Source organism: Mauremys reevesii, linkage group 1 (genome assembly GCF_016161935.1).
Source record: "Mauremys reevesii isolate NIE-2019 linkage group 1, ASM1616193v1, whole genome shotgun sequence".
NCBI lineage: Eukaryota > Metazoa > Chordata > Testudines > Geoemydidae > Mauremys > Mauremys reevesii.
In genome coordinates, this window is record NC_052623.1 from 277,738,485 (window position 1) to 277,760,267 (window position 21,783).

General features: G+C 40.9%; 1 protein-coding gene across 13 annotated transcripts in view; it reads right to left on the minus strand.

Annotated features, from left to right (window-relative positions):
• CFAP54 (cilia and flagella associated protein 54) overlaps nt 1-21,783 on the minus strand; it is a 223,036-nt gene that overhangs the window by 149,973 nt on the left and 51,280 nt on the right. For 11 of the 13 annotated variants that reach the window (XR_005592555.1, XR_005592556.1, XM_039519521.1 and 8 more), the window contains 8 exons: nt 19,408-19,536; nt 14,751-14,898; nt 12,921-12,998; nt 12,686-12,807; nt 6,960-7,130; nt 4,357-4,449; nt 3,250-3,435; nt 1,445-1,587 (listed from right to left, as the gene is read on the minus strand). Coding sequence is in view for 11 of the 13 variants with exons in the window: in XM_039519521.1 (XP_039375455.1) it covers nt 1,445-1,587; nt 3,250-3,435; nt 4,357-4,449; nt 6,960-7,130; nt 12,686-12,807; nt 12,921-12,998; nt 14,751-14,898; nt 19,408-19,536 (1,070 nt within the window). In the remaining 2 variants the exon portion in view is untranslated. The remainder of the gene's footprint in view (nt 1-1,444; nt 1,588-3,249; nt 3,436-4,356; nt 4,450-6,959; nt 7,131-12,685; nt 12,808-12,920; nt 12,999-14,750; nt 14,899-19,407; nt 19,537-21,783) is intronic. The other 2 variants (XM_039519519.1, XM_039519523.1) reach the window with 2 other exon arrangements.

Below are 21,783 nucleotides of genomic sequence, written 5' to 3' on the forward strand. Positions count from 1 at the left end.
ACAGTATGAAGAAGGAAGAGCAATATATGTTTTTAGAAAAAGGTATTTTTATTTTTCTTAATAACCTCTATGCTCTGAATTCTTGTCATTAGGCTTTTAATGTTCTGGGTTGTTTCTGGCAAAACTGAAACTTATGAATATTTTATTCATATTTTATTTCAATAGTGATGCCAATGTTTTCCAGTTAACACAATAATGTCATAAAGAAGCTCAGTTAAAAGAAGATGAGGATGTATACTAGATGTTTTGGATAAATGTTCGTTCATCTATCAACAGTCAACATACATTTGATTGCATATTGATTTCTTTTTTGTATATTACTTTATACATCAAAATGCAATGTGTCTTTTCCTCTTATCTTTTCATTACAGGTTTGCTTGCTTTTGTGTCTGTACCTATGGTGTTTTAATGGACTGTTGAGTTAAAACTTTTGTAATTATGAAAACCTTAAAATACTTATTTCCATGTTTTCCTTTATCACAATTATATTTGGAATTTTATTTATTTTTAGGTAGCATAATTTTAAAGGATTACTCCTAAAATATCTTAGTACATTAAAAATGTATTGGCAGATTTTTTAATTACTCAAAAACAATTTGCAAATATCCACTCATTTTGAGTGCCCCATTTGACACCAGAGACTTGGCTTTCAGCATTTCTTGAGCCCCTGTTGCTCCCATTAATTTCAATTGGAATTGTAGGTGCTCATACCTAAGGCTACGATTTTGTCATGGAGGTCACAGAATCCGTGACTTCCAAAGACCTCCATGACTTCATCCCTGGCGGGCCCCCAAGCTCCAAGCCTCCGTGGGCAGCAGGAATACCCACAGCTCCCCAGCCACTGCGAGGAGCAGGGGGACCCCCGCAGCTTCCCACCGTGGCGGTGGCAGGGGGATCCCCGCAGCTCCCTGCTGCCAGGGAGAGGGCAGGGGGACCCTGCATCTCTGAGCCCCCACAGGTGCTGGAGGCCCCAGAGCTGCAGCTGCCCAGCCCCTTCCCATTTTATCATGGATGTTTTTAGTAAAAGTCATGGACAGGTCACAGGCAATAAAGCCTCCTGACTTTTACTAAAAATATCCATGACAAAATCTTAGCCTTATTCATACTTCTAGAAGTCTAGATCCAGGTTCCTCGTGCTTGGCATCAGAAAATGAGACAAACAAAATTAATGAACATTTCCTAAAAATTTAACCTGTCTTGACTGAGAAAACACCGTTACAAAGGAAAAACATCCAAATACTAGAGATACTATTTATAATGAAAACTCTGTGCTAATTTCATGATGCTATATATTTTTGTATGACAAAGTTAACAATCGTGATATATTTTTAGAGCATCTTTCATTCTAGGAGTATCAGCACAATTTCACAGCTTGTTACTCTACAAAATAAAATGGTACACATTTACAGCTGACTGCTATTTAAAAATCATTTTTGCCAATTACCTGTTCTGAGATATAGTCAAATTGTTGCTTGCAGAAATAACTGCTGGATCAGCAGTTGGTGTTGAAGGAGGCAAGACAAAATAGTCCCACAGTGGTGAAAATGCTTTTTTGGCTAATGTATAGTTATCTGTCTGATAGGCGATCTATAAGAAAAGCATAGTTTTGAAATAACATGATTTTTATACTAAAAGTTTTTAGCAAGTATTATCATTATGAACGTGTTCATTCAAACACGTTCATAAAGCTGTTGACTTTCCTTGTTGTTTACATAGCCATACCAAGTCAATTCTGACTACAGTAATAAGCAAGGTTTTAACTCTTGTAATGCTATCCCTTTCCTACATTTCATGGAAGTTTATAACATTTGTGAGAATACTATCAGAACCATATCTGAGTAAAATAAATATAACATCCATTTCATTCTGCTAGAATTTGTAGGACTTGAGTTTCAGCACTAGCATCAGAAAGGGTGGAATAAGGCCTTGGTCATTCCCCTGTGTGGAAATCATGCAGGTGTTACTACAGTTTGTGTAGCTGTACTAACTCCTTTTGGGTTTCCTCTACAATTGCTACTACTGCATCAGCCACATTGCCACGGATGAGTGGATGCAAATAGAGCCACACAAATGGGCAGCCATTCATGTGCACAGCTCTTGCCTGCCTGTACAGATCTAGGGTAATCTTTCTCACAGCTTTCCAAAATCAACAGGGCTGGAAGGCTTCACCCTTTGTCCAATGTGCAGCTCCCTCAAATTCCTCCTTGTTGATGAGACAATTTATAAGAAGTATAGCAAAGGTGCCTCACAGAGTTTTCCTGAAACCCTGAAACCTGTTGCTGGTTTCTTCTTTGGAGGGGTTGGATTTGGCTCCTGGAAAGTTTAATCAAATCTTTAATCCCCAATCCTCAGAGAGTCCCATGAGGATGCAGGGCCGGTGCAAGGATGTTTCGCGCCCTAGCCTTGCACCCTCCCTCGTCCCTGAACCCCCGCCCTGAGGCGCCTCACCACCCCCACAGCAGCTCCCCCCTTCGGCCTTGCGGCGCCTCCTCTGCGGCAGCTCCCCATCCCCCACACTCCGCCCTGAGGCCCTCCGCCCTGAGGCCCCACCCCACCCCAGCTCACTCCTGCTCCACGCACAAGCATGAGCACCCCGAGCACGCCATCTCTGCTTCACTTCTCCCGCCTCCCAGGCTTGCGGCGCCAATCAGCATGTTCGGGGAGGAGGCGGGGCAGGGGTGAGCTGGGGCCGGGAGTTCCCCTGCGTGCCGCCCCTCCCCTTACTTGCTGCAGGCGGCCCTCCCAGCACTCCCCTGCCCCAGCTCCCTCCGCCTAAATGCCGAAGAAAATGCCGCCCCCCAAATCCTAGTGCCCTAGGCAACCGCCTAGGTCGCCTAAATGGTTGCACCGGCCCTGTGAGGATGATCTCCTGCTGTTGGCCTGAACCCCAAAAAGCAAAAGGAAAGAGGAGGATGCTAAGAAAAAAAAACACAAGAGACTAAAAAGGGATTAAACAGGAAGTGACCGACATAGAAAAAAGAAAGAAAAGGACAAGAGACCTAGTCCAAAAACATCTTCCCCCTTAAGATGGTCCCACATCATTTTTGAAGTCAGAATTAGTAAGAGTGCTAAAGTCTGTCATTTGTTGTTTTAAAGTTGTGATTTGTCCTAATTATGTTTGTAGGCAAGTCCTGAAATTTTGTCTTGGAACCTGACTAAAATAATGTTTGGAACCACCATTCACAGGTACAGAAACAAATCTTGAACCAAATTAAAAACATTAATCTATTCATTAAAAATCCAATCTACCTGAGTCAGGTATGCTCGAGCAGTAGTAGCAGAAAGTGGTGGATAAGCAAGGATTGGTTTAGTTGTTTCCCCAATGGCATCACCAATAAGCTTTCCATCCGAGGAATATGCTGCAACTGCAAATATGTACTTTTCATTGGGATCTAAGCCTTTTATTTCCAAAAGGCTTTTTCCATCAGCTGGTATCTGTTAACAAAAATATTTCTAATTATGTGCATTGCATATAACAAAAAAGTAAACAAAATACAGTAAACCTTTATTGTAAGACCTTTTGCTTCTTTATTAATCACTTCTTTCATATCATCAAAGTTACAACCCATCAAATTCACTGATCAAGGAATGTACTTAGCCTATAAAATATGTGAAGTTTCCATGGCAGGTGTCGGAATGTTATGATCAGATTATGATAGTGTACTTGGAGAGATTGGTAAAGCAGATAATCTACAAGCTTCCTTTCTTGAAAGCAGAAAGAAAAAAGTCTTAGGCCCTTCTGGAGAGTGGCTGAGTACACAGAGAAGAGCTAAGTATACAGCCTAAAAGAGTTCAAGTTCTCTCTCCCAAAGAGTATAGAGACCTTCATGTTTGAATGTGACAGCTACAGAGGAATGACACCTTCAAATCTCCAAGAGTGGGGTGAAAATAAATCTAAGGTAATATCCTTTAAAAAAGGAAATATAGCTCCATCTCTATTTTTACTTAATAAAAGTTTCTCAAATCTGTTTTAAATTTCTCTTTTTCTATTTCTATATTCTTGTAAGCAGCTAATGGCAGAAACTGTAAACAAATGTTACACTTTCATCTGTTTTATTCTTTACTTTGTAGAGACTTCCTTTAAGAAAACAACTATAGTAAAAAGGGACTCTAATGTAACCATCTCGGAAGCATTCTACTAATTATTCCAAAAGAGTTGAAGGTAGAGTGTCTTAAGACCTGCAGAACTTAAAACACTTGAAATAAAGATCAAAAGTATACCAAAGATTTGGCCAACTAGCTGATTAGATATAGATGAGGAAGGGGGAAGGTAATAGATAAACACTCCAGTGAAAGCTCTACAGCGAGTCATTCAGTGAGGGAGAATGACTTGCACAGGTTTTATCTTGGTCTTACCTCTTCTCCTGCATTTGGAAGATGATGATTATTTAATCTTACTTTTAAATTGCTTCCTGCTGCTACGCAGCCCAAAATACTGTACCATGAAACCTTTTGAGAAAAAGACAACTTAAATATTTGATATCTACTATCATCTCAAATTTATTAAAATTTACTGTGAGAAGCAATATTGTCTAATGAAGAATGTATGACATTTTCTGAATAAGAATAAGGGCTTTAAAGTGAATGTAGTTATTATGAAAGTTGTTAGATTAATGGAACTAGAAAATGATTCCACAGTTTAGTCAGAAAGCAGGTACAAAAACACACAGTGACTAAGGCTATGTCTACTCTACAAGCAAGTGGTGTGATTCCCCTGCTGATACACACATACTCGCACTAGCTAAATGAGAGCTAGCGCAAGCACTAGTAGTGTAGCTGCAAAGGCATGGGCAGTGACAGCAGAGGCTTGACTTAGCTGTGCCACATACAAACCCACCTGACACCGATGGGTATGTACTTGGCATGGTTAAGCTGTGTCTCTGCTGCTACTCCAATGCTACTGTGGCTGTACTGTTATTTATACTCATGCTAGCTTGATAAGAGCTAACAGGAGTATGTGTATGCAAGCAGGGGAATCAGACCCCTTAGCTCAAAGTATAGACATAGCCAAATACGTACGCTGCTGCTCTACTGTATCTCCAATGAGGCTCAAACATGACCCAAGGGGACCATCTCTACAGGTCAAAGAGTTAGCTTTTCATGCCCACTCATTCAGTCCTTTGATTAAATTGCCAATAAAGGTGCCATTTGTGATGTTGGTTTTAATATGTGGATACCTGGGCCCCGACCCAGCAAAGTACTTAGACAAGTGAGCATGTGAGGACTGGACCTTATCCAAAGCCCACTGAAGTCTATATAAAAACTCACATTGACTTTAACAGAGGTTGAAATGGGCCCATTAACTTCAATACAGTTATTTACATCCTTAAAATTAAGCTTGTGGTTAAGTGCTCTACTGGATAAAGACATTGTCCACTAAGAAATGGATCACCTCAGTTTACATACAGTAGGCCTATGAATAGACCACAGATAAGACCGAATTCAAATCCATAATCTAAACATCATGTAATTATATTGGCATGACTCAGACTTATTTTGTTTCTCTACATTTTGAGACACTAAGTTATTTTGTAAAAACAAATAATAGAACTTAAGAAAGAACATGACTCCATATATCAGTACTAAATAATCAAACTCACAATAATGTAGGGCAAGATTCTGATACCCTTACTCCTGCAGAATAGTTCATGCATGGTCACACTGAAATCAATTATTCCACTTGTAAAGTAAGATGCTACTTGACATGAGTATCAGAACCTGTCTCTTAATATTACAGCTTTATTCAACTGGTGACAGTTTCCTTTAAAGTTTCACACAAGAATGTACCTTTTGTTTTAGGTTATGTTGCACCTTTCTTTACAAAATCCAACAAAATGAGTGGCTACATCTTCATTGTAAATATGCACAGTCTTGAACACACCAAACTAAAATTCTCAATAGATATAATTTTACCTGTTCTTATAATTTGCATTTTTGACTTAACAATTAACTAATTATCATTAAACAATCAGTTCATTTTCAAACAAACAAATATATAGTGAAATATGGCAGGGTTTTTTTCATGAAATGAAACCATTTTTTAATTAATAAGGGAATATATTTGGAGTTGTTTTGACTTTCACTGCAAGAAATTTATGCACCTTTATTTAAATGTAATTTAGGAGAATATGTAATTTTAATTAAGAAAGATTTTTTTTAAAATCTCTCTGATGTCAATTTAACATATACATGTACTTTCAGGGAGAAAAAAGGGCTCCTGGAAAAGATCTGTTCTTGAACAAAGGATAAAAAAAAATAAACATATTGCACCATCTAGTGGTGAACACCCTATAAGATCTGTTAAAAATTTACTATGCCATATATTAAACAAAGTGGAATAAATACCCATACCAACTACAAAATGTTAAATATTGGACACTTTAACTAGATTTAAAACTTTTAAAAAATATTATTTAGGGCATAAATGGAAAGATATTGTCCCATAGTGAATTCAAGGTTTCAATTCAGTCAATTGGTCATAATAAACATACAGCCTGAAAACACTATTTCCAGAATTTTGTTTATAACTCTGAACAGAAATTGAGTCCTCACCATTTCTGTACACAACATGAACATGTTTGAAAAGATTTACTATTAAAATTCATCTCTTGAGAAAACTACAGATAGTGGCTATTTTGTACACCAAATTGAAGTGTGCATAGTGTCTGTTTAGCAGAAGGATTAGTCTTTGACAGGTAGCATAAACAGATGATATATAGCAGTAACAGAAGAGAACAGACCACAGGAAAAGAAATGTTGCAGGTAAATGTGAAGGTCACAACAGTGAGTCACCAGTGACTCACAGAGATGAGAATTTAGAATGTATTCAGTTAAAACAACATAATCTACCTAAGAACGATAAAGAGCACTGCGATAAATATGGTATTGCTGAAGCAACTTTCTTCACTGCCACTTATAGTTTCACATCTTTCTTATTGAGTCATTATGAAGAGTATTACCTGAACATCTGAGGTGAATGGGGCTGGTTTAAATGTCATGGAGCAATGTGATCTGGAAAGCAACAGAGGAGGAGGGGGGATTCTGTTTTTCTTGCTAGTCATAGCTTGTTTCAGATTGGAGCACAATGCATTTTGTTCGGCTTCAACCTTCTGAATTAAAGCTAATGCTTCCTATGATGAATAGAAGAGAAAATCAAGGTGAAAAACCAAACAGAAAAGAAAAATCAAAACACATTTTATATTTGCAAAATATCTCCAAAATGAATATTATAGTATGATAAAGTGCTCCACAATGCTGAGGCCCCGCATAGTGCCACATGCATTAGTTATAACCTGGGTTTAGGATTAGAGAGCTGTAAGTGGTGAATGGGACATTGTGTAAGCCCTCTGTGCTAAACTGAATTTCACAATATACAACAACAGGAATGCAGGGCTCTTTGATGGATCACCCAAACTCAGGTGTTATAACAGTAGAGAAAGATGTGAGTAATTACTATTGGTGCTGATTAAAATTAATGCTGGTAGGCAACTCTTGTTAGCTCCGGTCAAGACATAAAAGGGATCAAAGTCCTGCTCTCTGAGAGAAGTGGAGAGCTAACTCAGAGAAGCTTCTGGAGGGAAACTTTAGGAACAGCCATGGTTGGAAAGGAAGCTTAGGTTGTTGCCCCCTGTTCCTCACTTTATCTCCCTGAGTGGGATACTGATAGGACTGGCAGTGAAATAGCTCAGAAAAAAGATGAGAGAGTGGAAGAGAACATGCATGAGAATGCAGGACTGAGCCCCTCCTCGTCTTCCATGGGTCCTCTGCTTCCCATTGGCCAGGAAGTGGGGAGGGAGGGTGGTTGAGAGCTGACTGCCCTGCTTTCCCTTTTTCTCCATTAATTTAAACCTCTTCTTGGGTTTTGGGGGCCTTTTGTCCACTTTTGCTGCTTCACCCTCCCTTCCTGTAGATGTAATACAGAAGCTGTGTTTTAAGGATGTTGCAGGTCTAACCTAGCGCCTGTTTGGGGATTAGGAAGGATTTTTTCCCATTGGGCCAAAGTGGCAGATGTGCTGTGGGATTTTTCATCTTCCTTACAGCAACATGGAGGCACAGTTAGGATAAAAGGAGTAGGTCTTGGAAATTCAATAGTAGGGTTGTTTTTTTTTTAAATGGTTACTCACCTTCTCGTAACTGTTGTTCTTCGAGATGTGTTGCTCATATCCATTCCAGTTAGGTGTGCGTGCACCGTGTACAAAGTCATCGGAAATTTTTTCCCCTAGCAGCACTCGTCGGGTCAGCTGTGAAGCCCCATGGAGTCACGCCTTCATGGCGCTCAAATATGACCCTGCCAACCCTGCATCTCCTCAGTTCCTTCTTGCCAGCTACTCCGACAGAGGGGAAGGTGGGTGGGTTTGGAATGGATATGAGCAACACAGCTCGAAAGACAACAGCTACGAGAAGGTGAGTAACCATATTTTCTTATTCGAGTGCTTGCTCATATTGATTCCAGATAGGTGAATACCAAGTCCTGCCTTGGAGGTGGGGTTGGAGTTATGGAATGACAGACTGGAGCACTGCTCTGCTGAAGGCTGCACCATCTCTAGCATGCTGGGTTATAGTGTAATGAGCAGCAAATGTGTGCATCGAGGACCACATTGCTGCTGGATTAACTTTTTGTGAGCCTGGCACCAAACACATTTGTGGGCCCCCCTGGGGAATGAAGGGGCCAGGGGAAAGAGCACAGCGGGCAGGGTGGATTTGATTTAAATCATGAAGAATTCCTAGTCAGGAAGACTCGATTTAATCATGGTTTTCTACATAAAACTGCATTCTTGTTGGTTGTTATAACCTTAATATATATTCTTCACAACTCACAAATAGATGTAGGTTTCATTTTTAGAAGGTACACACTATACATTTTTAAACAGTGATTTATTTTGAAAACTTTTCAGATGAGTTTTACAGCTATATCAGAAAATGAATTATTTTTGGTTATTTCATTTACCAAAGGTAATTGAGCAGATATTTAGGATGTCATTGGGAGGTGAACTACCTCCAATTCAACAGGTTAATCATTAATATTTGGAGGATTTTCTTGCCATGCTGTATTAGGAGGAGAACATCACCAGACAGACATTTAAATTGTTTTATTTAACTAAAACAACAATGTTACGTATTCTGGATTTTTTTCTTCAATAGCAAACATAATATTTTAACAAAAAAGCATATGTCCCTCGCTTCTCACATTTATCTCCAGACTTCTTCTCCTTGTCCAGATCTATTCCACCCCCAACAATCTTCTATTCATTGAACTTTTTGAAACTTTGCACTTCTAGAGAGGTAAAGGATTGACCTCTCTACACAAATTTGCAGAGGGACAATAGAGTTGAGGTCTGTTATTTCTCACCTCTAAACATTATTTATTTATTTAAAACATTTTTGCTGTTAACAAGCATGTTACTTCTGGAGACACAAATCCACAGTTTGAGAACTGCAAAACTAAGCATCTCTGATGGTATCTTCTAGACTGAGCACTGAGTCCCATTGGGTAAACAGAAAGATTAACCTAAATAACCTATAGAGAAGCCTGTGGATCCCCATAAGATTGGGTCCCTAATCCATGAACTATTAGAACTCATTTACAAAACTTTTCTTAAACATTACATGAATATATTGTCTCATACTATAGAATCAGAATTTTTAATCCCTATTCCATGATGAGATATAATGTATCTTAATTAAAACTATCTTTAGATAGCTTTTTTCCTCAAAAAGCATTTTATCAAAAAAATCAGATTTAAATAGAAAAACGATTTTTGATTTTTTTTTAAATCATTGATTTTTATCCACCCTGACAGTGGGGCATGGTGTGGGGGGAAGGATTGGTCCCCCAGCTGGAGCGAGGCAGGGGCCAGGGGCAAGATGAGCACAGTGGGGCATGGGGGGAGGATTAGTCCCTGCTGACTGGAACAAGGCAGGGGCCAGGGGCAAAAGCACAGCTGGGAGGGAGCTAGGGTTGGTCCCTGGAGCAAGGGAGGGGCTGGGGTAAACTGCAAGTGCAGCAGGGCCGGGGAGGGGGTAAACAGGATCCCCCCCACCCCTGTCCACATAGAGCACATACCTACCTTTTCCCTGGTTCTAGCCCATTCTCTTCGTCTCTCTCTGCACTGAGCTGCCCCTCCTCCATTGTGACAAGTGGGAATGTTCTTAATGTTTTCTCTGAATACTGTGTGGTTGCCTCAGTTTCCCCTATGCATTTCTTAAGTATCTAGGAGTGGGATAAGGGTGTGTGATTGTTGCAGTGCCCTGGGCAGGTGTGATGCTGTCTGCACAGAGAATGGCTGAGAGGGGTGCAGGGTCTGGCCAGGAGTTAGGGTGAGGGAGCCTCAGGGTTGGGGCAGGAGGTTGGGGTGTGGAGCGCTTACCTGGGGTAGTTCCTGTTTGGTGCAAGAGTTGCAGGTGGGAATGTGGGTGTGTGTTCAGGAGCTCCTGTTTGGTGCTCATGGTGGGGGTTGGGATGTGGGGGGGGGGGTGCAGGAGTCAGGGCTGGAGTCGTGTGTGTGTGTGTATGTGAGGGGGGTGCAGGAGTCAGGGCAGAGGGCTGGGGGTGCTCCTAGCCCCCTGCCCTGAGCGGGTCATGGCAGCGACCTGGGGGTATGCCCCGATTCCACCTGCCCCAAGGCCCTGCCCCCACCTCTTCTCTGCCTCCTCTCTGAGAGGCAAGCATGCTGTGGCCCCACTCTTCCCCCTCCCTTGCACCGGCAAATAGCTGTTCAGTGGCAGGAGAAGTGCTGGGAGGGGGAGGGGCAGGAACGTGGTATGCTCCGGGGAAAAGGCGGGGGAGTGGGGACCTGGCTGCTGGCCGAGCCTGCCTAGCAGCAGGAGCTGGCAGGACCAAGCTTCTGCCTGCTGTCCCCACAGGAGAGAGCGGGGGGCGGAGAAGAGTGGGCTGGACCGGGGCCCCTTTGGAGCGTGGGCCCAGCGCCATGGCGCCAGTGGCACTGTGGTAAACCCCATACTGGCAGGAGGAAGATGAGAGAGAGAGAGGGATCGGTCTCCCTTCCACCACCCCCAATCTCAGCACATGGCTCCATATAACAGGGTGGCTTTTCCCATGAGCCAGAGAGCCTGAGGCTAAAACAATCCTAATTACAGGATGAGCCCAACCTGAGAGCGATCTAGTGTTTCCCCTATAAAGAGCAGCTGAAAGCTACAGTGAAGAGGCAAAGTTCAGGAAGCTGAAAGGAGTGAGAAAGGCTCCTGCAGGGAAGACCCTGATACCAGAAAAGTGGAGTAGTAAGAACCAGAAGGATGAACTCCAGCCAAATAAAGCCTGTGACTGTGATAGGACCCAGCTCTGGGAAGGAGGGTTGGGAATCCCTACTTAAGAGAAGACAGACTTTGAATGGGGTTGCGGCCTGGATGACCAATGTGTACCCAGAAGACTAAATACATTGGATCCCTAGAAAGGTAGTAATTTAATTACATTTGGACTGAGTGCAGGGAAACAGTCACCTCTGGCCACGAGTGGGTGCTCAGGAAATAGATAGCCCTGTTACACCCCAGCAGCCAGCCCACTTCCTCACCCACCCACATGCACTAGCTTTCTCCTTCTGCTAGCTAGGAGATTGCACAGGCAACCTTAATTCTTGCATTCCTAAATCTTGAGTACCTAACTTGCAAATCTAAGTAACATTCTTTTTACCTACCTTTTTGGTGTGTGATAGATACACAGGAAGAGAAAAGAATATACAATAGCGTGGTATCAAATAAACTCTTTACCAGCATTTGTTTGGGATGGCCATGTTACTCAAAAGTGGTGGAACTATAGGTCCTCATGGCCAAATTGCTGGTAAATCTTCATATCACCACACCCCATTTTGTATTCTGCCATATACCACATATTTTACAGAAAAAATAGTTTAAAATATTTCTAGAGTGTTTTAAAAATCTTATTAGGACCACTTTTTGTATTCTTTTATCTGTAAAGCCAGGTGTTTTTGTTACCATGGTCCAACTGTCTGGGACTGAAAGGATGAGAAAAATAACTAACATTTTAGAAACTTCTAAAAATGACAGAAAATATATTTTCTAATACTGTATAGTCACAAGTTTTAGAGTCCAATATCTTCCTGCTCCAGGGACAGAAACAAGTACTGTATTTCACTGACAAAGAGAGGATTCTAATGGATAGGAATTGGGGCAAAGGCCATTGCAGTCAATGGAAAGATTCCCAATGACTTCAATGGGCTCTGGATCAGGCATGCAATGCACTCACCCCCATGAGTTGAAAAATACCAAGCTGTACACCTGTCATTGATCCAGGACTGAACATATCCCATCTTGAATCTCCATCCAATGTAGTTTTAGGAGAAAATCCTACATTTGGGACAAGAAGGATTTGGGGAGATCTGCAGAGCTGGCTCAGAACTGTAAGATTTGTGCCTGGAGGGCTTGTCCTCCAGCCATCCATGATATTTAGGGATGAAACAAATGCCCATTCCACAAGAGTCAAAAACACTTCTTTCCCTTTCCTTCTATTCCTCCCTCCATCCCACCTCATGGAATGCTTCAGGGAAAATTCTGCAACAGAGTTTTCATGTGGACTTCAAGTTCCCCAGATCCCTTCCTTTTGGGTGTTTTTGCAAGAAGAAATAATCCAATCCTCAGTTACATGGAATGTGAAAAACTGATATTTTAAAGGGTACTTTAGAAATTTCACAATAAAGTTAATTTATATTACCTCAAGGAGGTGCTTTTGGGAAGAACTGGCTGAGCCTTTAGGGAACATCAATACAGCCTTTTGCATCAGGAAGATAGCTTTGGATAACTTATTCTTTTTTATTTTATTCATTATATCTGATTCTATAAAACAAATATATTGTTAAACAAGTGATATAATAAGAATTCTTAAATATTTACATATTTTATAGCAATAATACATTAAGCTTTTTAATCAGTACATTAATAGTTATTACCTGTGAAGAGATGAAGGCAATTTACATCTTTCCCAGGAGACTTAGTAGACTTGAGATTTTTGCCATCCATTTGAACACCTATATGGAAAGAAAAAACTTCATCATCTTGCTCATTATGTTGTCCCTGTTGAAGAATACTGTAAGAGGGTGTATAGGTAGTTCTGCATCTGAATTCCTACTCTGACAATAGCTGCTCCTCTCTGTTCTTTTGTTTGGATCATCAACATTTCTTGGAGTGAGCTGACAAGCAAAAATATTCCATCCTCCTATTCCTGCCATCCTTAGGAGCACTGCTAGCTCATGGGGAAAGAGGGATCTTATGTTATCTAGTGTGACAAAGTCAGTCCTGAAAGATATAAGAGTGTGGTCAGGGCCATCTTTAGGATTTATGAGGCCCTACGCAGTATTATTAAACTGATGCCCTATACTCCACTGAAGGCAGTCCCCAGCCAGCGCTGCTGACCCCAGTGTGTTGAGGGGGCACAGCCACCACTCCCACTACTGGACCCCCAGAACCTCCCCATTGCTGACATACACCAAGCTTCATGTGTGACAGTGGCAGTGGCTCAAGGCAGGCTTCGCGCTGTCACATGAGGGCTGCACCTTGCCAGAGCCCACGGCCCTCCTGCATCCCCTAGCCACTCCTGGCTCACCACAAGCATTTTGACAGGAAGTACCAAGAAGTAATAACAACAACAATAATACGTGTGTGTGTGTGTGTGTGTGTGTGTGTGAGAGAGTGAGAGTGAGAGAGAGAGAGAAACTAAGTGTTGGGGGACTGTGTGGTTGGGGAGTGTGAGACTGTGTGTGTGGTGGGGGGACAATCTGTATTGGGGGACTGTGACCCATGAGAATGTGTGTGTGTGTGTGTATATATATATATATATATAAGTGTGAGAGACTCAGATTAACTAGAGATACCTGAGGCCAATTAAGGGCTGCTAGTGACCTTTAAAAAACCCTCTTCTGGTGAAAGAGAGGAGCCAGTGTCGTACGGTAACAGCCCAGAGAAGGGAAAGGGGAAAATATTTCTGTTTGTGTTGGGAGTTTGGGTTTGTTCTCATTTTGCTTAAGAGAACTTCTTGGGCCTAGCCTGCGGCCAACCATGTAAATAAGGAAAAATAAACCACAGTGAACAGAAAACCCCTCCAAAGTCAGACTGATTTACTCCAGGCCCCTACAGTGTCCAAGGGAGAAACACTGAGGTCGACAAGGTGAAGGAGGTACCCTACCACACTAGGATTTCATGAGAAATTCTGAAGTGCAAGATTTATAGTGGCTTTTAAATATAAAAAATGGACCAAGCAAAGTGGTTCTTTGGGGCCTTCTATACCAGAGGGGGAGAGCAGATTGCTTGCTAACATCGAGTAGATAAGGATAAATTGGTAGCATAGAAATTGAGACTACAAATAGTATAAAATAAATTATTCAAATCCACTTTTCTAGAGAGAGAGAGAGAGTGTGTGTGTGTGTATACTACAGATGATCCATCTACAGAGCTTCTTCCTTCTTTTTAATGACATTACAGCAATTTGCAATACAATTGAAATCATGTAACTCACTGTCTAGGAGCCAAATCCTGGAGTCCTTGTTAAGGTTTAATTCCCACTGATGTAACTGAGTACAGATTAAAGACTGCAGGATATTGTTTGATAAACAGACATGAATCTCAACATGTTATTTCTGATTGTGTGTGAAATATAAACTGCCCCAAATTTGCTGCATTTTACAAGCATTGATAAGCCTTTATTACTTAAATAACAGTACAAAAATATACTAATGCACAGATTAATCCAACTGTGAAAGTTACTTAGCTTTATTAAACCTTACCTTGTTTCATGTTAAGAAGTTTCACAGCAACTCTGTGTTGAGCCTGAATAAGCTCCAAGTGTAAATCCATCACAAAATTGTTTCCTGGGGCTGGCTTATCATCACCATATGCTGAAGAAGCATTCAGATTTTGGCCATTTGAATTCTTCTGATTAAAAGGAAGCATTAATTAAGCAAATACTGATTTAAAATAAACTGTTTTAATATATTTATTTTGAAATTACTAATAAGAAAATTACTAATTCAGTATGTTGAGGAAGTTTCAGCAATTTGCCATAACTATATAGATCACAAATATTCAGAAATTCATTCTCTTTGCAATAGTCAAAAGCAAAATCAATAGTAAAGTATAATACACAGAAACAGGTAAGAAATATAACAAGGATTTCTGAATCTTACAATCAGAAGTCACAAAAGTACACTCAAATGAACTACCTACATTAAAAACGAAATAGTGTATCTGTTGTCAACTACCCCACAATAGGTTATGGAAATAATAGATGCTGTTCACATCAGGGAAATAATCGTTTTCAACATGCCTTTTATGTAAGATGGGTGGAGATGATGTGTTTTACAATATGTATGAGCCAAATCTGCTGGAGGAAAAATTTAACCAGAAAAACGTGAATGATAATTTGGAATAATTTAAGAACTTACTAGAAGCCCAGAAAGCCACAACTGAGGAAGAATGCAATGCTGGTTAACAAAAACTGACCTGGTTTAGAGTAGAAGTGAAGGCAGCTTTAAATAAATAAATAAATAAATAAATAAATAAATATAAACAAATGGAGGAAGGGGGAAGTGGATAGTAATGAATACGAATCAGAAGGTAAGAACTGTGGAAAATTGTTAAGGGAAGCAAAGAGACATAAGGAGAAATATGTGGCCAGCAGAGTTAAGGACAACAGGATTTTTTAAAAATGTATTAGGAATTAAAAGAATCCTAACAATGGTACTGATTCATTACTAGATGGAAATGGTACAATAATCAATAATAATGCAGAAAAGGCAGAGTGTTTGATAGGTATTTCTGTTCTGAATTTGGGGAAAACAGATTATATAGTTTCTACATAAGGTGATGATAACACTCTTTCCATTCCACTAGTATCTCTGGAGGATGTTAAGCAGAAGCTTCTAAAGTCAAACATTTTAAAATCAGCAGGTCCAAATAAATTGTATCCAAGAGTTTTAAAAGAGCTGGCTGAGGAGCTCGCTGGACCATTAACTAGGGTGACCAGACAGCAAGTGTGAAAAATCAGGACAGGGGTGGGGGGTAATAGGAGCGTATATAAGAAAAAGACCCCAAAATCGGGACTGTCCCTATAAAATTCGGACATCTGGTCACCCTACCATTAACGTTGATTTTCAATAAGTCTTGGAGCACTAGAGAGGTTCCAGAAGAATGGAAGAAAGCTAATGTTGTGCCAATTTTTAAAAAAGGTAAATGGGATGCTTTGGGTAATTATAGGTCTGTCAGCCTGAAATGGATCCCAGGCAAGATAATGGAATGGCTGATACAGGACTTGATTAATAAAAAAATAATTAATGCAAATCAACATGGGTTTATGGAAAACAGATCCTGTCAAACTAGATATCTTTTTGATGAGATTTGGTTGAGAAAAGTAATAGTATTGACATAATAGACTTCTGTAAGGTGTTTGATTTGGTACTATACAAAATTTTGATTAAAAAATTAAAACGATATAAAATTAACATGACACACATTAAATGGATTAAAAACTGGCTAACTAATAGGTCTCAAAATGTAATTGTAAACGGTGAATCATCATCAAGCTTATGTGTTTCTAGTGGGGTCCTGCAGGGATTGGTTCTTAGCCCTATGCTATTTAAAACATTTAATCAATGATCTGGAAGAAAACATAAAATCATCACTGTTAAAGTTTGCAGATGACACAAAAATTGGGGGGAGTGATAAATAATGAAGAAGACAGGTCCCTGATTCAGAGCAATGTGCATCACTTGGTAAACTGGGCACAAGCAAACAATATGAGTTTTAATATGCCCAAATGTAAATATATACATCTAGGAACAAAGCATGTAGGCCATACTTATACAATGGGGGACTCTACCCCGGGAAGCAGTTGTGGTGGATAATCATCTGAACATAAGCTCCTAATGTGACTAGAAGAGCTAATGCGATCCAGGGATTCATAAACAGTGGAAACTCAAATAGGAGTAGAGAGGTAATTGTACCTCTATATTTGGCACTGGTAGGACTACATCTGGAATATTGTGTCAAGTTCTGGTGTCCACAATTCAAAAAGGATGTTGATAAATTGGAGAGGGTTCAGAGAAGAGCCCACGAGAATGATTAAAGGATTAGAAAACATGCCTTACTCAAGGAGCTCAATCTATTTATCTTAACAAAGAGAAGGTTAAGGGGTGACTTGATTACAGTCTATAAGTCACTATAGGGGAACAAATATTTAATAATGGGCTCTTCAATCTAGCAGAGAAAGGTATAACATGATCCAATAGCTGGAAGTTAAAGACACATTAGACTGGAAATAAGGTGTAATTTTTTAACTGTGGATTAACCATTAATTAACCATTGGAACAATTTACCAAGGGTCATGCTAGATTCTCCATCACTGACAATTTTTAAATCAAAATGGGATGTCCTTCTAAAAGATCTGCTGTAGGAATTATTTTGGGGATGTTCTATGGTCTGTCTTATACAGGAGGTCAGACTAGTCCAGTGCTGGGCAAACTGCGGCCCATGACCTGTCAGGGTAATCTCTTGGCAGGCCACAAGACAGTTTGTTTACATTGACCATCTGCAGGCATGGCCGTCCGCATCTCCCAGTGGTCACGGTTCGCCGTTCCTGGCCAATGGAAGCTGCAGGAAGCGGCAGCCAGCACTTCCCTGCGGCCTGCGCCACTGCCCACAGCTCCCATTGGCCAGGAACGGCGAATCACGGCCACTGGGAGCTGTAGGTGGCCATGCCTGCGGATCCTCAATGTAAACAAACTGTCTCGTAGCCCACCAGCAGATTACCCTGACTGGCCGCAGGTTGCCCACCACTGGACTAGATGATCACAATGGTTCCTTCTGGCCTTGGAATCTATGAATCTGTGAAATGGGTGCCACAATTTCCAAGTGTAAACACAGCCTGGGTTTCTAATTTAACCAAACCCCATTATATTATCTACAAATCTTGTTCTAATTTGTCTTTTTGAATAGAATCATAGAACTAGAAGGGACCTTGAGAGGTCATGTAGTCCAGTTCCCTGCACTCGTGACAGGACTAAGTATTATCTAAACCATCCCTGACAAGTGTTTGTCTAACCTGCTCTTAAAAATCTTCAATGATGGAGATTCCACAACCTCCCTAGGAAATTTATTCCAGTGTTTAACCACCCTGACAGTTAGGAAGTTTTTCCTAATGTCCAACCTAAACCTCTCTTGCTTCAGTATAAGCCCACTGCTTCTCGTCCTATCCTCAAAGGTTGCGGGGGGGAGGGTGGGAATTTCTCCCTGCAACAACCTTTTACATACTTTAAAACTGTTATGTCTCCTCTCAGTCTTCTCTTTTCCAGACTAAACAAACCCAATTTTTTCAATCTTCCCTCATAGTTCATGTGTTCTAGACCTTTAATCATTTTTCTCACTCTTCTCTGGACTCTCTGCAATTTGTCCACATCCTTCCTGAAATGTGGTGCCCAGAACTGGATACAATACTCCAGCTGAGGCCTAATCAGCGCAGCGTAGTGCAGAATAATTACTTCTCGTGTCTTGCTTACAACACTACTGCTAATGCGTCCCAGAATGTTGTTTGCTTTTTTTGCAATGGTGTTATGCTGCTGACTCATATTTAGCTTGTGGCCCACTATGACCCTCCTTTCCACAGTACTCCTTCCTAGGCAGTCATTTCTCATTTTGTATGTGTGCAACTGATTGTTCGTTCCTAAATGGAATACTTTGTATTTGTCCTTATTGAATTTCATCCTATTTACTTCAGACCATTTCTCCGGTTTGTCCAGATCATTTTGAAGTTTAATCCTGTCCTCCAAACCACTTGTAACCCCTCTCAGCTTGGTATCGTCCGCAAACTTTATAAGTGTACTCTCTATGCCATTATCTAAATCATTGATGAAGATATTGAACAGAACCAGACCCAGAACTGATCCCTGGGGGACCCCACTCATTATGCGCTTCCAGCATGACTGTGAACCACTGATAACTATTTCTGGGAACTGTTTTCCAACCAGTTTTTCACCTACCTTATAGTAGTTCCATCTAGGATGCATTTCCCTAGTTTATGAGAAGGTTATGTGAGACAGTATCAAAAGCTTTACTGAAGTCAAGATATACCATGTCTACCACTTCCCCCAATCCACAAGGCTTGTTACCCTGTCAAAGAAAGCTATCAGGTTGATTTGACATGATTTGTTTTTGACAAATCCATGCTGACTGTTACTTATCACCTTATTATCTTCTAGATGTTTGCAAACTGATTGCTTAATTATTTGCTCCATTATAAAGGTAATAAGGTAATAATTGGAGATATACCAATCTCCTACAGCTAGAAGGGACCTTGAAAGGTCATCTAGTGACCAATGCTCAAACCACTGAGCTATCCCCCCCCTTCTTTCTGGGTACAGAAGTTAAGCTGACTGGTCTGTAATACTTTACCTTTGTACAATAGGTGTCAAGTACTGATTTTCCATCTGGTAAAATGGTCATTAAGCGAGACGTGTTCATTCCATTAATTGCTTTTTCAAGATTTTCATAAGCAAAATGTAACTGTTCTGCAGGGCTTTTCTGAAATAAATTCACATACAAATCAACTGAGAGTAGCGCTAACAGTTACATTATATACTATGGAAAGCAAAGTGCAATCATTTTTTGTTGTTGCTATTAAGGTCCAATCATATTCTCTTTAGACAGACAATATTCCCATTGGTTTCACATGCTAATTTTGAAATTTTAAAGTTCAGCCATTTATCAGTTAGTGGTAAATATGTATATTCTCATTCACATATAACTATACACACACACGGACAGAGTCTCCTGAAACTTTCTAAAACAACATTCAAATCCGCAAAGGCAAATTTCTCAAAATATGTTTACAACAGAGGTGAAATCTCAACCATAAATTTAGTATTCTCTAGCAGCAGTTTTACAATATTCTATTAAAAAACTGTAAAAAAAAATAAGGTTCAGAAGCAAGCATTCTAAAGTTACGATATTCCAGTGTTAAGGATGCCCCCTGTGCGTATGCATTAAGATATAGAGCCAGATTTATAAATTTATTTAGGCATTTACTTGGATTTTCAAAAGCATCTATGTGCCTAAAGTCATTGATTTAAATGAATGTTAGGCACCTAGGTGCTTATCAAATTGCCTACTACATGCCTAAATACCTTTTAAAATCTGGCCCATTGTCCTTAAATTACCTAATGACATATTATATCTCAAATAATACAATATAATACCGTATAGCTTTTTGTCCTATAGGGCTTAGTAATGGAACTTGAATGGTCTCTTGATACAGAGGTTTTTTTTAATATGAAATTTCCTAGATTTCTTTAAAAGAACAAATGCCATAATCTGGAAGTATTTGCCTGGACAGCACTGCAATGCCCTGAACTGCACAAGGGTGCACTCTGAACAAGATAAGGGCTTCAGTTAAGTTATGTTTCATTCACACACAACTTACAAAACAACAGTCTCCTTCGAAGGTCTCACTGAATGGGGCTTTTGCCAACAGGGGATCACTGTAAGTGAAACTCATAACCACACCCTGCCCCCTGTTGTTCTATGCATGAACCTGCTCCATTACTGCCATAATGAACTTCTAAAGTCACTGCAGGGTCATTAACCCTGGATACTCTGCAGGGAAAAGGGTGTGGTAGAACACCAATAAAGAAATACAGAAGTACCAATGCTTCCCCAACATGCATGGAAAGGCTAAGATCCAGGACACTTGCCTTCTGAGAATAGGACCACGCACCAAGACCGTCCTCCTGTGTAAGACAAAGACTGATGTAGAGGCAAAGATTATACCACCTCAGTGGAGCCCTACCCCGACACCAGTGCAAACCTGATCATGGTGGCCTGTAGCTTGGCCACTGTCAAGAAAGGGGTGCTGCCAGGAGAGTCCTGAACCTGAATTAGGTCATTGCACAGGTCCTCTGCCTTGACTGGGCAGCTGTGGCAATTCCCAACAAGACACCAGAGGCTGGGAGTGTGCCTATTGCCTTGCAGGGTAGCATTAGCGAAGGTTCAGGAGGTCTGGCTCCAGGAGATAGATATGGGCAATGAGGAGATTACCACAGAACAGAGGAAGCATCTGACTTGGAAACATTCTGCCACTGGCCAACTTTGAGTGTGTGACCCTGTGATGGGCTGTCCACCCTACACAAGGCCTTAAGGGGTTTAGGTGGCTAGGTAGGCCAATTAACTCCATAGGCTGCATCTGGAAGAGGAGCCAGGGAACAAGGATTAATTAGAGATAAAATTCAGCTGGATAGAAACACAAGGGGCCTGTATAAAGCCCATCAGCTGGGACTAGAAGGGAGCTGCAGAGAGAAAGAGGCTGCAGTCACTCTCAGGGTGAGAGAAGGAAAGATAGGAAGTAGCCCAGGTATACAGCAGTAAGGTTCAAGGCCGTGCAGACCTTGACTGCATATGGTAGGGTCTCTGGGCTGGAACCCAGTGCAGAAGGCGGGCCTGGGTTCCCCTACCAGCCACTGGGCAGTGGTGTCATTAAGGGGCAGTAAGAGGAAAGACTACCCGGAACAGCGGGTCCCAAGAAACTTTGATACCCTGGAAGGGATGGACTACAGTTACCAGAAGTAGTCAAGTCTGAAGACAGTGAGACTGACAGAAGGAGCAACTACAGGAGGGACGTCAGCCTGGCAGAGCTAATGCCCAAACATGGCCAGAAGGAGGCGCTCCACAGTGAGTAGAGCACCCTGTGACAGACTCATATCCAGCATCTGATTGCCACAAACCACTCCCTGATCCGAGAGAGGTTCCAGATGGTCCCACTTGCCTTATATCAAC